Genomic DNA, 18,348 nt, shown 5'->3' with positions numbered 1-18,348 from the left:
TTTAAATCTTTATGAATAGAAGATATCAAATATTTTTAAGAATATTTTACCCATTGTATTTTATGATATATATATATATATATATATGTTTTCTGCTTCAATAAACTAATTCAGAAGTTTTAATTTGCATTGTTTAAACACCAATGAAAAAAAAGAATGAGGAACATAAATCTCTTACACACGTCTACGTTTATCTAAAAATACTGATGGCAGTAATAATTTTGATATTTTATTATGAGAATCAATCCATAAAGAAACATCTCACTTATTTTAAAGATGGAATCATACTTTTTTGGCATCAAAAGGAAACAAACCTGGACTCATTGCTATTCATAGTCATAATGCTGTCATTTTACATGTCTGGCCTCAATGTGAAAAGCTTCACCTGCATGTAAAATGTTGTTTTTTCATCATGTAGGCTTTTTTTGGGAAGCTGTTGGCTCACTTTCAAAATAAACTACAGTAAAAAATTTACTTTTAGATTATGCATGTCTGTTAGATATAAATAACTTCTTTAAACTGAGAAAACATTCACTTCAATACATGCAAGATGACAAATCAAATGAGGAAAAAAAATTAACAAGTACAAATTGTTTCCCTTCAAGTGGAACTTTCAGTTTAATCCCCCCAACGCCGCTCCGCCCTGACTGAACCGAACCACTGGCGACACATTCACAACCTGTTGATCCTTTAATAGCCCTGCATCTAAAAGAAAGCCCTTATCTTAATCTGAATCTAAACCCTCGATTGTTTTCAGGCCGAAGCATCATGACAGGGCTGCAGACGTCTCTATCAGTTTGTGGCGTGACTGGCAGCTTCCCATGCTGCCATCAATCAGAGTTCAGGTTTCAGGAGACGGCCGGATGAGTCAAAAGGTCCCCCAGCGAATGGAGGGCAGGGCCCGCTGCATTCCTCTGTTTCAGCTGACAGGGATTCAGTTCTACTCTTTTTAGGAAAGGTTATAATACTTACATCTTTAAATCCAGCTCTCAGCCACTAATTACAATAAAAGTTCTTTGTTCAGGTGATGGAATCCTTCATTTGTTCTCCATAATATAACTTCTGAGAAGGTTTGCCGACATTTGGAAAACACTCTTCAATCAAACGCAGTCAACAGTGTGACACTTTCACATGACATAACACAAACAAGGAGCGCAGCACACCTTTGAAAAACCAGACGGATCAGAGACGCCTGTCAACAAAGAGATACGGAACATGTCAAGTGTGTGACCACCATCACACACGAGCTGGCAGAACAAAACACAGCGGGTGTCAGCGTTGTGTGAAGCAAGGCACCATGACCCGCCGATCGACAGATGTCTGTGGGGAAAGGTGCACCTTCTCTGCGTCTGCTCGCTTCTGTCAAGCGTCAGATTCATCAAAGTTGGCGTGAGAGATGAAAGATCAGTGAATCTTATGACGAAAAGACAAAAGCGGTTTCGTTTACTGATCTGTGACTGGAAAGTGGTTGCATAACGTTTCAGTGGAAGTCCGCTTTCAGATTCTAGAAGCATGAGAACCAGAATTAAAACTTAAGAAAATCTGAATAGTTCTCAGAAAACATGGTCAATTTTTAGTTTTATTGAGGTTGTTGCTTCATTTTAAAGAGACTGTATTCAAATACTTTCTGTTTCTAATGTCCAACTAAGTAGTAGAGGGGAAGAATGTAGAAATTTGCCAAAGCAATACTTTCAAACAGTGGAAAAGCAGGCATCACATTGTCCTCCGGATCACAGGAAAACTGTTTGCGTCTTTGAATCAAGATTTCAGGATAAACTGAGATAAAAACAGAATGGTGTTCATGTATTTCAGTTCATCTTCAGCATGATATTCTCCTTTCTAGGAAGTATGTTGCACATTAAAAAGAATGGTCCCATTTTATTCAGATCTTCTCAAAGTGAGAATTCCAAACAGATTATGATCAGGCATTGGTGTCATTTCTTCAACTGCAACAGTGGACAAAACAGAGCGAGAGAGTTTAACCAGACAGAAGCAGGCAAAACAGAGCAGAAACAACAAGTACAGTCAGTCGGTGGAGCCAGTGGAGCCTTCAGCCTCTCTGCACGGGATGCCTGAAGATTTTACGAAACCATGCAAAAAACATGTTTCCAGGAAACTTTGTTATCTCACCCTTCGACTCGACAGACTTGACGTTTGAACGAAACAACGGTTTGTCGATGACAGTAAATGTCACTTTTCACCATGTCACCTGCACGCTGAATTTCACTTCAGGTGACGAAAGCCGAGTTTCCACACGCACCTCTTGAAAGGCTTAACCACGATGAAATCCATGCTGAGTAAAGTCTTGAAAGAAAATACTGTCATTCAACTTATTTGGTTTAGATGCATATTGTTCTGCTTGCTGCAGAAAACATAAAAAAAGGTTAAACTGCTGGAAACTACCAAAGAAAGTTGATATCTAATGGGAATAAAACTGCAAAAACAGACAACTAAAATGACCAAAACAGTAAAGACAAGACAAAACTATCAAAATGTCTTCTTTTTTAAGGCAGTTCATGTCTTGTTGATACACTCTATTTGCTGAAATGTGGCAAAAGGTTGCAGAGTCCTGGATTTGACAGACAGACAGACGTAAGACGACACTATTCTTACATGAGCGGAGATGAACAAAAGACAGACAGGACACAACAAAAGAAGAAGGAAATGGAAACACAGGCAGAAACCGAGTGGCGTCAGAGGCAGAGCCCAGCTGTCAGGACTGTGGTGGAGGGAAAGTGGTCTGGCAGTCAACACGAAGCAAAACAGCTCAATCTGTGGGCATCAGCAATAAGTGAAAAAAAAAAAAAAAAAAACTAAACAAAACAAACTCAGGTTCTTATATTGTGATCAAAAAAGAAGCCTTTTCATTAAGCAAAGCTTGATGTGGGCTCTTATTGAATTGATTTGCGTCTGGAAACAGCCACAGTTCAACTCATTTAAATGAACCCACCCTGCAGCTTGTTTTTAAAGGTAGAACTACTTCAGTGTTGGTGTGAATCACGGCTCAATGTTTGTGCAACGTTCACAAGTCTGTGGGGGTTTCATACTGCTAAATGCAACACCTCGAGTGTTTGTGGGGAATTTTTAAAAGTTCTGTGGAAACCTTTCATGCAAGTATGTAAATCAACAGACTATGAAAAGAGTGCTAAACACTGGCACCTGCTTTGATGAGTGTTCCAACTGAAATACCATCACTTTACATTGTGATGTTTAATATTAAAATTATATGTGATTATATGTGTTTTCATTTTGCTTGCTGATATTTTAATAGAAAAGAAGAATAAAGAATGCTTTATTGATCCGCTAATGGAAATGAACCCACCTCTGGGGGCTGCCACAGTGCTGGGGGAGCTGATGGGGGTCAGGGGTCGGGGTTTACAATTTGCACACTTCCAACACCAAGTCCACCTTTCTGACCTCCAGGCTGCCACCGCCAAGTGATAAGCAAAGTGGAATCTGGGTTGAAATCAGCGCTAGTGAATAAACAAACGTGCAATAATCTGCAGAGGACATCATATTGGCTTTTTTACAATGACCTTGAAAGGACAGTCTTCAAGGAAAATTTTAGTATAAGTTAAGCTGCACAACAGTCACTGAATCACTAAGGTTTGCCTTCACTACCTGACTGATGAGGCAACCATGGGCAAAACAGGCATGAGACAGAGAAATGTTGACGGATACTGAGAATTAAACAAAGGGCTGATGGACCATTGAAATGGGTTGTGAACTTGGTATCAGGAGAATGTGAAAACCCCTGCACTGTATTGACAGTGGCTACCTCTGTCTCTTTTCTCATGGTGGAAGACAATACTACGTTTCATCACTTTTTACAGTCAGGTAAGCGTCTTTGTTACCATTTGACGGCATGACAGCCGCTATCTAAACTGAATGTTTTCAGTGTAACCCTTTGTCCTGCTGTTTACATTTAAAGAATAGTAGTCTAGTGATTATTGTGTAGTTCAGTAAATCTTATTTTATTTTAGTATACATTCTCTAGTGATTGCATCAGAACTGAAATTTATGTATTATTTTCAAAATCAATAATAAAGTAGTCCTTTACATTTATTTGAGAGAAGGTTATGTGGATGAAGTGACGGCTGCTCCTGCAGGGATGGAGGAAAAACCTGGTGTTCCCTCAGAGGTACATTGTAATTATGTTTAATTGTGATGTTTGTTTGAGGTTTTTTTGTTTGTTTGAGGTTTTTCAATGCTCGCTCGCACACACACACACACACACACACACACACACACACACACACACACACACACACAAACACACTCACAGTTTTGTATTTCTATCCTTGTGAGGACACTCACTGACATAATGCATTTACTAGCCCCTAACCCTGACCCTTATCCTAACCCTAACCAAAACCACAACAATGCCGAACCCTAAAGAAATGTTTTTGCACTTTTAGTTTTTTCAGTAACAACAACATGGTCAAGAAAACACTGTTTCTCCTACTTAGGACCGGAAAAAGGTCCCCACAAGGCACGTCGTTCCACGTTTTGCTATCCTTGTGGGGACATTTGGCCCCAACAAGGATAGAAATACGAGAACGCACACACACACACACACACACACACACACACACACACACACACACACACACACACACACACACACACACTTAGTAATTTTCCACAAATCTACAAGAGGTCCCACTTTTTTCATTATTTCATATGTCAGGATGTGAAGGACATTGAATTTTGATTCAAACAGTTTCTTGAGCCATTTATTCAGAATTTCAGAGACAGTAAGTCATTTATAGGACCATCACTATTTTGCTCTCTATGCTTCCCTTTACCATGGTAAATGCATTTCTGTGTTTTACTTATTTTTTAGATTTGCACATACTGGTGTTTTAATTTACTAATCTGACCTTTGATGATGTTTAACAGGTCATTTGTTTTTTTGATTTATTGTAATGTAAGTCAACCATACATTCAGTAAAGTGGTAATAATGACAGGATTTATATATCTGCATGACTTCTACGAATGACAGCATATGTGTAAAAGTGTGCATGTATGGTCTTCATTTTTCAGAAATTGATGAGGAGGAGGTGGATATAATGAGATAAATAAAGGTAAACAAAGAGAAGGATTTAATTGCAGCTCAAAATAAGGTAATGAGATAAATAATATGCTGTAAGTTCTGATTTTACTGTCACAGCAGTTTGTTGGGGAACAATAATAAGAAGACATCTCCAACATAGAGAGATTCCTTGCTTTTTAACCTCACACACTGAGGTGTGAGGTCTGATATTTGTGGGATGAGATCTTCTAACAAAGGTTTGGTTAAAGCCTGGAGGAGAGTGAGTTCAGCCGCTGGAGACCCCGGCGAGTATAGGATCTGGAACCCAACATCGTCTTATAAAGTGAACAGTATTATAAATTTAGGCAATTCATACATTCACAAATGTTTTAAACTCCAGAGGTTACTTCATGCATGCCAGCACAGCTTCAAGAAAGATGAGAGACTCAGTCTGGCTGGAAACCAGGAAAATTACCCCAATTTAGGAGAGTCACATTCAGTCTCCAGTTCTACTATTACTACAGTGGAGGCAGTATGGACCTTCTCAAAATCTGGATTCCAGAGTTTCAGAACAGCAGTGACTCAACAGGAGGCCTTCGGCTCATGGATCAGATCACTGGTGAGAAAACAGAAAATAAGCTACTTCCAGAGAGGAAAATTGTAAAATAGCGGCTTATGATGCTACAATGGAGCAAAAACTTCATTGTGAATATTAACATGCTTGCATAATCACAGTAGCAATGTTTCCACATGCTTTACTTCCTGTTCACATGATAACATTCATCTATTGCTTTTAATTTTAATGCAGCTTAGATAGGAAGGACTTATTATTATTTGCGTTATTTTCCGCTTTGCTTCATTAAGTTTTTCCACCAACGCAGTCAAGCCGATGGTATATAACGTTTCACTTAGTGCTAGTGGGGCCTTCATACAGTCCGTCCATGGCAAACAGGAAACTGAGCACAGATATGATGAGCATTTGAGAATGTGGTTCTTGTGTCCTGTTTGATGCCTGATCTCATTTGAATCATTATTCATAGTCACATCTGCAAAATAAATATCTTAGTAAATCAGACCCAAGGACTCACCGACAAGCAGTAGCCTATAGGTAAAATATGTTTTTCTATCCAGGCAAATCAACATTTCAGTGGACATTTCACAGAGATGCTCTGAATGCTGCACGGTCTTTCCAGGTCGTGTTCGAGGTGTGCATTGGAAATCAGAAGTCTTTGGGAGGCTTTTCTATCAATGACGTCAACCTGCCTGAGTCTCTCCACATCATGTCTAGAACATAAAGCACTTCGACTGGCTTTTAGCCACCTCGGACTATGACAGCGTTTTTGCACAGCCCTCTGGTGTATTCTCCAGAAGGCTACGCTTATCAGATACACACCATTCTGCGGGAAACCTTCTTTGGAATTGTCTATCGTTTGGTTTCAGATATGAATGATTCACAGCTGCAGTGGCCGTGCATGTGGAAGCAGGTGACAATGTTCAATCATGCTAGAAAACACATTAAAGAATAGAAGACGTCCTGTCAGCCTCCATCTAGGCTTTATTTGATGTAACATACATCAGTTATTATATGTAGATGGAGGGAAAAAAATCACCAATAAAAACTTTGTTCTGACACATTGGAAGCATTATGAAACAATCTTTAAAAAATTAATTTAAAACAAGAGACATATCACAATTAAACATATAATAATTTAGTGAATGTGTAGCATTAATAATGTGTGAATGTACATTTGTGAATGTTTAATCTTTAATATTAACTTTTATTAACATGACAGCCAAATTTACTTTTTACCTTCACCATATGTCTGAATTCTGTTGGTGAAATGTGTAAAGTGCCTTGAATTCTGCCTGGCCACAAAATAGCTCAGAGATAAACATCTAACACATTAAAAGGATGTATTTGTAGAAGTAGTAGAAGCTGTTCTAACAAGTAAGAAATGAATAGAACTAATATGCACAAACAAATAAAGACAAATCAAGTAACACAAAAACTGCAATTATAAGTAAACTGATTCCTTTAGTTCAAATAAAGTGAACTCCATTATCTGCTGAAGTTCTCATTGAAAATACATTGAACAAATGTAAATGCAACACTCTTTTAAAAGAAGGTTTTATAAGTGTTGTCCATTTACCATTTGCCATACGGCGGCCCTGGAGATGAAACCAGAATGACACATCGCAAAGCACACTGGAAAATAAAATGGGAGGTGGGGCAAGGGAAAAACGTTATGACAAGACATTATTTGTACAACTGATCCTATCAATGTCTATTTATGGCTTACAATTCAGCTCTGCTGCTTGTGTCCCTCACAGGAGAGATCGCCTGATGCACTCTGGGTTCTCTGGGATCTGGAGCCTCCCAGTGGCTGCAGGGCTCTAAGCCGGAGGCTGAGAGGAATTTAGAAACACTGCTGGTTAAAGACTTGATAGACTTGATGCTACATGACCCAAGAGAGACTGAACAATATCACTTGCTCTCATTTCAGTGAGGAAAACTGCACAAGATGGATGTGAAAAAAAAAAAAAATTGCCAGGAATTTTAGATTAAAAGAAAGCTAGAAAAATATGGAAGTAGAGAACACAGCTTTGACAAAAGTTATTTTCTCCATCTTGGTCTATCAGTAACTCCAAATTATTCTAATCTTTTAACTTTGTGCATACAATTAGCACTGTTCATTTTTTTGATAAAAGGTACAATAACTCCAAATGTTTAGACCAAAGTCACAATGAACTTATTTTATATTAAATATTATTGTTTAGTGTTTATGAGGGGCCGTGCAAGACATAATTAATTCTGGCCCTATTGTCTTTTTACACACACACATTCTTCTTGCACAAACATATATTGTCCTTATATAAACATACATTGTTCTTTCACACACACATTCGTCTTGCACATACATATATTTTTATTTTCACACACACACACACACACACACACACACACACACACACACACACACACACACATACTTTATCCTCTTACAAAGCTTACATTCTCCTAAATAAATAGACATATATGCATATGTATAAAGAAAATATATGTATGTAAGAGAAGCATGTACCTATGTAAGAGAAGAATAAATGTGTGTGCGAGCGAGTATAGTGGAAAAGGAAGTAGTTACTGGAAAAGGAAGTTCCGCATTTATTGTGCTGTAATTGCTCAAGCAGCGGATCCCGTTCAGACCATAGTCAGAGTTTGTTCTTTATACTGAATAAGTGCAATGTTCAGTTTCATTTGTTCCAGCAAGTTCCGGGACTGTTGTGCTAAACATTAGCATGTCAATGGGTTTTTCCATAGACGTTAGCATTAAGTGAGTGGACATTTTTTTCGCATGTTATATGTTCATTTACCGTGTCTTAATGCGTCATATCTGTACATAAAGTATAATTCACCCTTTACATGATGGCACAGTGGTTGAAAAACACTGCCCTAATCCTCCAGTTGGGCCTTGTGCAGTGTTAGCTTTAGCCGCTTGTCCTGCTGAAGCCACTTGGGAGTTAGCAGGTTTGAAGAGTTTCTCACTTTCCACCATGCTGTGAGTCCAGTTTGAAGCAGATGAACCTGTCACCTGTTGCTCAAGCGGCGAGGATAAGGGGATGATAAAATGTTTCTTAATACTCGAATGGCTAGCAGCAGCGCTCAAACTCCACTACACCTTCCATGTTGACTATGACATGAACAAACCAACCCGCTTCAGCTTCTCAGCCAATCACAGTGCAATAAATGATGAACCTCCTTTTCCACTATACTCACTCGCACACACATATATTCTTCTCTTACTTGCATATATTCCTATTTATTTAGAAGAACGTGTGCATGTGAAAGGGGAATGGATGTGTGTGTTAGAGGGAAAATATATGTATGTGAGAGGTGAATACATACATGTAAGATTGCCAGAATTAAGAATATACATATGATGTCAAACTTAACATGTCCACCCTGTTACATAATTATGTAACAGGAATCAGGAATTCAGAATATATTTGAAGAACTGCATGCCGTCCACTTCCAACAATCCATCATCAACCAACTGTTCACTGTGACTTCAACAGATTTTCCAGATTTGAGACTCTTCCACTGATAACATTCACCTTGGCCACTGATTCTCATCTTGATCTGATTTTAACAAATTATGAGCTAAATATAGTCCCTGAGATGACACTAATACAAAGACAAATCTGTCAGCTTATTTCACAAACTCTTTTGTTGCGTGGTTTCAGTTGTGGAGAGAAATCTCCCAGCCATATTTGACGAGATGATCTCAGGGTACCTGCAAAATTTCAGACGATCAACTCTTGTTCAACTTACCATCACAGAATCTCTGGCAACTTTTTATTTTTTCCTTGGAATTGATACTGTCCGCTGCAGAAGAGGAACTTCCAGATAAAAGCTGCTGTTTTAAACATATCCTGTTTAGTCTGGTAGTAGACAATTTATTCATTGTCAAATTCACCTTGATGGTAACACACATCACATCCTGAAAAAGGCATCATGCTGAAGCTGATGTCAGGCATGATGATGTACATTTTTTCATTGATCTGTGCATCACGTGTGGATATCTGAAATCTCATATCAGATTAGCAGTGAGTGAAGCCGGCTGCAGTTAACCACAGAAGTTCAAGGTACAACTTAGACAGGTCACCTAGCAAATTTGTACTCCTTGTTGTTTGATGGGCGACACTCAAGATCTGTCATGTTGACGTGACGTGCTGAGTGGAAAACAACTCACTGACAGCTTGAGACGCCAACACAACTTTGAGCATGCCATTATGCAATCTGAGCATTTCCTGATGTATTGTAATAACACTTGTTGACATATTTGGCATAACTTCAAACTCTGCAACGTGGGACATGTGACACCAGCACAGAAATGTTCAAAACCAGTTCCTGTTATGATTTACCTGGAGCTTAAAATCCTTCGCCCACAGCTGAGGTTTCTCATGTGCATCAGAGGGGCAGACAGCAAAGGCGGCTGAAGGTAAAAAAAAAACCCTCTATTTTCAACAAAACCCGACAGAATTTCTAAATTAGTCTGTCAACTGACTGCATTTCATGAAACTACTTTCTGATATTTATTCAATGTTTTTTTTTTTCAGTCCTGAAAGTGCCATCAGGATGAAAGGCTACATTTTTCTAATGATGCATCTGGCAGTTTCATCTGCCATTTCTTTACAGCCGGTAATAACATATATAGTTTGTTTTATTTCCTGTAAACTCTTCATTTAATTGCCTGTCACTGTTAATTACAAAGCACAAAAGAAAAATATAGTCATCTTTAGGAGAGTTTTAACTTAACACTAATTTGAATGAAAATATGTGTTTTATACCCACAGTGGGACATGCTTTTATTTCTTTTTATCATACTAACAGGAGAATGTACAACTGCAAACGAGCTAATAACAGTAATCAAGTGATCACTGTTCTGTTTTTTGAAACTCTTCACTGAAGTCCAATATGGGTGGTTAGTTTTAAATACACAAACAGGGAAAACAGATAACCAAATGAAAAAGACACAGATGTCTAGAGTATGCAGAAATTTCTGTTCTTGTATAACGATCTGTTTCATCCCCACTCCAGGCTGAACCAGAGGTCGTGGGTAAGCTTTCTTAGGTTTCCATTTGTTTAGAGCATTTTTTTAATCACAAATCACACTAAGATGTTTTATTTGCTTTTTTAAATGTTATTTTGTTTTTTTAGATTTTGGTGAAGACAAGGACATCGCTGACATTAATAAGGGTAAAGTGTCATATCTTCCATTGAACTGATCTGAGAGTTTTGTCAATTACAACTTTAATCCACTAATGATATTTAGATTAATAAATCTAATCCTTGTATGTTTCGCCTCAGATTCAATGAAAGACGACATCCTGGAGGTAAGTGCAGCCGAGTCTTCATGGGCTGTATGTTCCCTATGTGCTAATAAATACATATCATTTATATATTAGCTAAGCACACAAAGGAGTGCTACCACCAGGAACATACTGTGGACTTCCCCAGTGCCCTACGACTTGGACAAAGGCCTGGGTAAATATCATTTTTCTTCCACACCAGCACAGTCACGTTGCATGTTCTCAGAGAAAGCTTCCTTCATGAGGAAATAACCGAAACCAGAAACTCCAGGTCAAAAAATATTGATTACCAAAAGATCTTTGCCTCAATGGAGCCACATAATGAAAAGAGGAAGCAGCAGTAAGTCAACAAATATCAAAGTTCAGCCGAGCAAAACCAACATTTCAGACATCTACGTCAGATTTAGTGTCAGTTCTGATTCATTTGCGTCGACAGGCTCATTAGTGGGCTCCGCTCGGTGCTCGGAGAGGACAGAATCATTTAGATCCAGGTGCATTAAAGCAACGAGAGATGCTGGATAGGGGCTCTCCAGGAGCAGGGCTCGGCGCCAATGTTTACATGTATAAAATATCAACACTCCCCTCAGACAATCAGTGGCTTAGAAAAAAAATTAGATAAAAACTTTGTTCACTGTGCTCAGCCTAGTGAAAAAAGCTTCTGAAAATTAACATTACTGTTTGGAATATCTAACTTTGATACAACATGCATCAGCAGCAATACAACAGTTGCATTTTCTTTTCTAATGTCTGTGTGTTTATCTCATATTTTGATCCGTTGAAGGCATCAACGCTAAAGGGGTCGTCCTGAAAGCCTTCGAGCAGTTCAGGCTGAAGACGTGCATCGATTTCAAGCCAAAGGACTCAGAGGAATATTACATCTCTGTTCAAAAGTTAGGCGGGTATGTATTGTATTGTATTGTATTGGACTGTTTATTTTGCATGGGTTTAACTGAATACTTCAGTATAAGTTTAGATCAGTATTGGCAAATGAAGCGTTTGAATGTATTGACTAGAGTGAACCAAGATGAATAAAGAGGCATTTGGTCAGACAGCCTGGACTGTTGTTTCCATTCCAGATGTTTCTCATACATCGGTAGAGTCCTGACCGACGGGCAGACGCTTTCCATCGGGCAATACTGTGATGAGATATCTACTGTTGAACACGAGTTTCTCCACGCTCTGGGATTCTACCACGAACAGTCCAGATACGATCGAGACGATCACGTGAGAATCATAACAGAGAACATCTTGGAAGGTTTGAAAAATCTGATATTCATTCTTACAGTACAGTTAGATATGTGCATTAAAAGTCTTGGGAACAGGATAATATAATGTCAGGTACCCAGATATCTTCTGTAGATATTACCAGATATTTCCAATTTTCACTGCTTTTCAAGGAGATATTTAGATTATTTGGTCCTTTGCACATAATATACAGTACTTTACTATCCCCACTTGTAGCGGGAGAACACGTAGGAGCAGCATTGTGTGAAATCTTCTCAAAAAGTGTGTGAAGCTACTGCTTTACTGTTTATGCGATGACATTTAAAACAGCAGGGTTGTTTCTTAAACGCTGGACTCTGAAACAGCATAGTTATACAGAGCACTATTTTATGTTTAAATGAATTAAATTACTTTTGTGAAATGAAGTATAATGAAAATATACAAAATGGTTTATCAGCGAATGGAAGGAAGTACAAATGTTGTTAGTAATGAATCAATTATGAAAAGTATGCTTTGTTTCCATGTAATACCAAATGAAATTTAAATATCTTTTGTACACAGTCTATATTTATATACCATCTACATGGGATTTCACATTAGTATTCTATATCTGTTTTCTTTTGATCCATGGTTAGTAAAGACAAGGTGTTATTTTGTTGCATTTTGCTTTTCTGTACAGATAAAGCATTATTTTTTTATTACACAGATTGTACTTTTTTTTCTGTTTACCCAATTATAAAACTACACCAGATCTTTACTTTTCACAATAAAAGTCTGCAGGATGAAATTCACTCCATCAACTCATTATTTGATGAAACAGCTGCAGAGCTGCTGTCTCTCTGTGTCGAGCTGTTAAGTAGAGAACTTGAAGCAATACTGCACTTGCACTTAAATACCGGACTCTCATCGAAATAGTAATTTCGATTCAAACAGGCAACAACTTCTGTAACTTTAGTTCAATTAATGTGCTACAACAATGCAGCTCTATGCACACTACTAAGATGTCTTAAATAAGAAGGTAAATTCAAAATATTGCTGAAATTAATATTTCAAAGATGTATTCAGTAACTGTATGTATGTACTAACTTTTACTCAGCATATTTGAATAATTTATGAAAGTTTCAACACTAACTCAATTATAAGCTCGCCTCAGCAATTTTATGCAAAACTGCAATTAACTGGTTGCTTGTTTTAGGTTTTGAAGGAAACTTTGAAAAAGTCAGCAGTGAACAAAGCACCACGCAGGGAGTCGACTACGACTATTCGTCTGTGATGCACTACGGAAAGAATGCATTCACCAACGGCAATGGATCCACGATCGTCACCCTGGACCCAGAGTTCCAGGATGTGATCGGGCAGAGGCTCGAAATGAGCCCATCTGACGTTCTTGAGTTGAACCTCCTCTACGAATGCAGTGAGTCGATGCAGTGAGAACGCTCCGGATACGGCATAAAAATCATTCCAGGAAATTTAGCAATTTAATAAAGAATCTAACTGATAAATATGGATAGGAACGTATTGGCATTCTAAAAACAATCAGTGTCAAACTACAGATAATAAATAAAAGCACCATTCAGCTTTCAAAGAAAACTATCAATTGTGAGTTAAATAAGAACTCAGTGAACTAATAAAAGCATTTCCTACTTCATACCACATAAAACAAGTTATATTTAGTTTTCACTAAATGTGTTTACCTGCCAGTAGAAAGTTAATCATTGAAAAAAAAAAGTCCTTCAACAATATGATGCATATTGAAAGAATGCAGACGTGCTCACAGTCACTTCTAAAGGCACACGGCGTTTTCATCTCTCACCTCTGCAGACTCAACCGTTGCCTTAAACATGTTCTGTGGCTTTTCTGGGACCATGTGTGAAATGAGCCGCTGTTCTCGCGGTGGGATCGGCTGGGAAATGGTAACAAAAGCGAGAGGTGGTCCCAGCTCCGACCACACCCTTCTACCTGGCGGAAGTGGCGATCTCGGTAAGTTTTCTTTATATGTTTCAATCACTGCTGTGTAAAAACTGTAAAAATGTTCTACAAAAACAACAAAGAGGATGTGTATATAACCAGTGCAAAAAAAACAAAAGTGCAGCAACAAAACCTCTGAATGTGGATCTGCCGTAACATTGTTCTGGTCTCCAACCACTCAGGTGAGGGGGAGAGTCACTTCATGCATGTCAGCACAGAGTCGGGCGAGGACGGCGACTCAGCCTTGCTGGAGACAGAAAGGATGAGTCCTAAAAGGGACTGCAACGTCCAGTGTCTCCAGTTTTACTACTACCACAGCGGGAACGAGTCGGATAGTCTCAGCATCTGGATGAGAGAGTTTGAAGATGAGGAGGACGCTGTAGGAACCGCTAAAATGATGGCACAGATCACCGGTAATGTCTGACTGTGCTTATGGTGGGATTCACTGTCCTGTTTATATAGAACAACACACTCATCCGACAAAAAAAATCCTCCTTTTAGGTTCAACAACGTCTCAGTGGAAGCTCCACCATGTGCCTCTGACTGCATCCAAGCACTTCCAGGTGGAGTTTCAGGTCCTCAAAGGAGCAGGAAGTTCTGCAGGCGGCTTCTCAATCGACGACATCAACCTGTCCGAGGTCCAGCGTCCGCACGTAACCATGCAGGTTGATAACTTTGAAGAGGTGCTGCAAACGAGCGCATACGGAACCACTGTCTACAGTCCGCGGCAGTACTCCGCAGGGGGCTACGCTTACCGGACCGCCGTGCGGTTCTTCCGGTCATTTGTCGGACTGTATGTGCAACTCCTATCTGGGGACAACGACGACACGCTGGAGTGGCCGTGTCCGTACAGACAGGCCACGTTCAAAATGCTGGATCAGAACCCAGATATCCAGATGCAGATGTCGAAACAGCGGAGCATCACCAGTGATCCCGAAGCAACCAGCGCCAGCGGTGAGTCCACGACTCGAAGCCTGGTTTCAGTCCAGTTTCCTTCTGTAAATCTCGATTTACTGTGTTCTTTTTAAGATTGATGTCAAAAATTTAAACTTTCTGTAAACAGGCCTCTATATTTGGGACAATCCTCGTAAGAACGGAACCAAAATTCTAGATGAGAACAACGAGGAGGCGTACGCTGGGCCTTTGATTGGCCTAAACTATTTTTCTTCTTTGGAGCAAGTGCAATTCAGAGAGTTCCTCAAAGGAAAAACGGCCATTTTCACTTTCAGCTTCGAAGGCAAGCCCATTTCTTCTTTCACTGCAGGAATTATACAAGTTCAATCATATAATCTATAAGTGTCTGTTTTTGTGGATAGATCTCAATCCTCTTTTTGAAGATAACGTACTGCCTTGTCCTGCCGGGAACACTGCGGCGAATAAACATCCTGTTAAAGTCCTGAATGAAGGGCCATGCTCCAGGTAGGACACGGATTCAAGCTGACAGGTTTTCATGGGATTTTCCCAAAAGATATTCCTGCGGAACAAAACGAGGAAACTTGTTAAAATGTAGTTGTTTAAAAAATGGCCTGGATTAAGACATGCTCATATGTTTACAAATGACAGCTGGAGTTTTCCTGCTGTGACTTTAAGAAATATCTCATCTAATCTGATTTTAATAATTACATTGAATTTTGCTTTGGCTTTAACAGGATCCTGCAAACGACCACGATGCCACCTTCAGAAACAACACATATGAGGTATTTTGATGAGTTAATTTTCACTGAGGGCAGTGCATTGGGGTAGTGGGTAGCACTTTCTTTTCAGACTGATCATGTTGATGGATCAAGTCCAGTTTGAACATCAGGGATGAGTTTAAACTACTGTCACTTTATACACTTTGACTAATTATTTAACTTTTTCAGAACTACAACTCCCATCCTTCCACCTCCACAAACCACAGAAGATAGAAGGTTTGTTGATTTCTTCATTTTGTCATTTTATATAAAGTTTTTATTTTTTCTTTCTGTTATAAATAAAAGGAAAAAAGATAGCTGAGAGCTTGAAAAGGCCTGTTTATTGATCTTTGAGTAACAGCCAGCCAATACTGGCTTTTGACATCTGTCTATAACTTTATTCAAACAAACTATTCTCCCAGAAATCCGAACGAACATCACAGTCGTGTCAGGACTGTGTTCTGACCGTTGTTTCCTTCTTGCCGCAGTATTTTTGGCTTCTGTCCTGGGCTGGTGGCCTCTCCTGTCCTCGCCCTCCTGCTGGCCCTGATGCTGCTGCTGCTGCCTTGATGCGTGTTTCTCTCATCTCACCTCATTTCATGGACACCTGATTACAAATCTGCAGAAATGTCTGCAAACTGCTTTCTCACCAGGCTGCCGCAACTCTTGACTCAGTCGCTTTGGAATCATAATGAATCAGTACTTTATCGGCGTTGCACCGATCCTGTAAGGATGTCTCAGGAAATGCATGAAATTGGGTCTAAATTTATCTGGAGTTTTCGTGCAGGTCACACAACAAGATTCACATTCGACGGGTAAAATTAGTCGAGAGAGACGATAGAGAAGTCCCTCCACAAAAAGCTATTAATGTGTCGTCAAACAAAGTGGAATCAATCAGAGAGAAAGCTGCAGGACGAGGACGCCATCCTGATAAGCTGAATTTCCATTGTTCTTTTTTTTTTTGCACTTTCCCATCCACAGAAACTCAATAGAGACGAGTTTGAAGCACTAAGATTATTTAACTATTTTACAAAAAGCTGAGCGAGTTTTTTTTTTTTGACTCAAGTAAATTGCAAACCTCTGCAGACTAATTTTGAGTCGTTGCCTTGTAATCACAATTTACAGACTGTTATCTTTTGGTGGTGGGGCTATCACTTGTTTGCAAAGCAGAATTCGTTTCTATTTTTTAAGCAACCAATAAAAGCAATTTGCACTTTTGCACTGCAGAGAAGACTGCATTTTTTGAGTTTTGCGTTGAAATTTTTCCTAATGTACTGCCTGAAAATGAGGGAAAGCTTAGCATTTAAAAATATTAAAATAATCTCCAAACTGGAAGGTGAGCTGAAGACGAGAAATCAAAGTGGGATATTGTTGCAACATATTCTTCACACAAATAGTGGTCGTTCTGGATCAGGGAAATTCAAACTGTTTACAGGAGATGTGGGTGACAGTGACGCCAAAGGCTTCTGAACAGCATGAAACATAAAATACTCTGCTCTTAACAGTAGTGTGAACCTACAGCTCATAATTAAACTTTATTCAGATTAACATTATCATTTTCTCAGTTAATTTCTGTAGTAAAATCACTCGAGAGCGTTAATGCCAGCAGTAAAACATGCATTTTGTTCATAATGTCAAAAGAACGCTGTGTTGACCTGTTGATGTGTTGACTCGCACGTTTTACTGTGAAAATAACAGGTTTTTCTTCATGCCTCGTCTGCAAAAGCATCACATTTTAAAACTTGATTTACCTGTTTTTACAAAAATTGAATGGTGTGCAAACAGCACAGGTTTAAAGGGTAAAAGGTGTGTGTTGTGTGTGTGGAGGGGGGGCATGAACAATGGCTTTCTTCTACTGTAGACAATCTCTGTGCTTCAATCAGAACTCTTGCTGTTTGTATGTTGAAATTCATATGAACACTGAGAATTACTGGCTTTGTGATGATCATCCATCAATACAGTTATATCAATGTTTCCTAATTCTTCAGCCTTCAGTGTGCAACTCAGATTATTGACTCAATCCCTCATTTCACTGTTTCTTCCAAACATTCTAGTCAACTGATGAAAATAGGGTAAAATTTTAAGCATGCTTTGGTAGGATATCTATAGCTTGTTTCTAATTTTAAAACTTGAATTTTGCTTTATAATTCCTAAAATACAACTGCCGGTGTTTCATTCTGTAGTTTGCTGAAGAGGATTGAATATAAAATCCTGAAAATTGTCACTGAAGTGATCAATTTCCAATTACGTCAATGAAACTTCTATAATGAGTTAAAGAAACACATTTAAAATTATTTTTAAAGTTTAAGAACACACGGACCTTTCACGAATTAAGAAATACATGAATAAATGACAATTTATGAATCAGCAGTGATGGAAAAATAAAATGGGAATATTTACATAAAGACAAGAGCTGCCGAGCAGCGCCAAGATCAATGGTTCAATAGTCGTGTCTGATTTGAAATGTATTTCAGCAAAGCACCGAACAACAATTGGTCCCAATGGAAAACTGTTCTGTGTGGTAGAACATGACACATTATATGACGAGTGTGTTAATATCTCTCTAACAGTTAAAT

The 18,348-nt window shown here is 38.8% G+C and overlaps 1 protein-coding gene across 1 annotated transcript; it reads left to right on the top strand.

Annotated features, from left to right (window-relative positions):
• The first annotated feature begins 9,975 nt into the window (after positions 1-9,975).
• LOC115396899 (meprin A subunit beta-like) lies at positions 9,976-16,998 on the top strand. The gene is made up of 17 exons (XM_030102976.1): positions 9,976-10,036; positions 10,155-10,236; positions 10,636-10,654; positions 10,756-10,794; positions 10,906-10,931; positions 11,004-11,082; positions 11,689-11,806; positions 11,984-12,162; positions 13,327-13,545; positions 13,953-14,111; positions 14,282-14,512; positions 14,601-15,053; positions 15,163-15,336; positions 15,416-15,518; positions 15,749-15,796; positions 15,962-16,009; positions 16,261-16,998. Exons 2-17 carry the CDS (start codon positions 10,174-10,176, stop codon positions 16,340-16,342), a joined length of 2,040 nt encoding a protein of 679 aa, XP_029958836.1. The 5' UTR covers positions 9,976-10,036; positions 10,155-10,173; the 3' UTR covers positions 16,343-16,998.
• The last annotated feature ends 1,350 nt before the right edge of the window (positions 16,999-18,348 follow it).

This window comes from Salarias fasciatus, chromosome 11 (assembly GCF_902148845.1).
Source record: "Salarias fasciatus chromosome 11, fSalaFa1.1, whole genome shotgun sequence".
In the NCBI taxonomy this organism is placed as follows: domain Eukaryota; kingdom Metazoa; phylum Chordata; class Actinopteri; order Blenniiformes; family Blenniidae; genus Salarias; species Salarias fasciatus.
The sequence above is the reverse complement of the archived record's forward strand: the minus strand, read 5'-3'. Positions and strand labels throughout refer to the sequence as shown.

What these genes read in the sequence shown, in the direction of transcription:
- LOC115396899 (XM_030102976.1), top strand. Translation starts at nt 10,174, where the DNA reads ATGAAAGGCTACATTTTTCTAATGATGCATCTGGCAGTTTCATCTGCC. An exon ending in TGAAAGACGACATCCTGGAG is followed by an intron (nt 10,932 to 11,003) that starts GTAAGTGCAGCC and finishes TTTATATATTAG; the next exon opens with CTAAGCACACAAAGGAGTGC. An exon ending in AATGAAGGGCCATGCTCCAG is followed by an intron (nt 15,519 to 15,748) that starts GTAGGACACGGA and finishes TGGCTTTAACAG; the next exon opens with GATCCTGCAAACGACCACGA.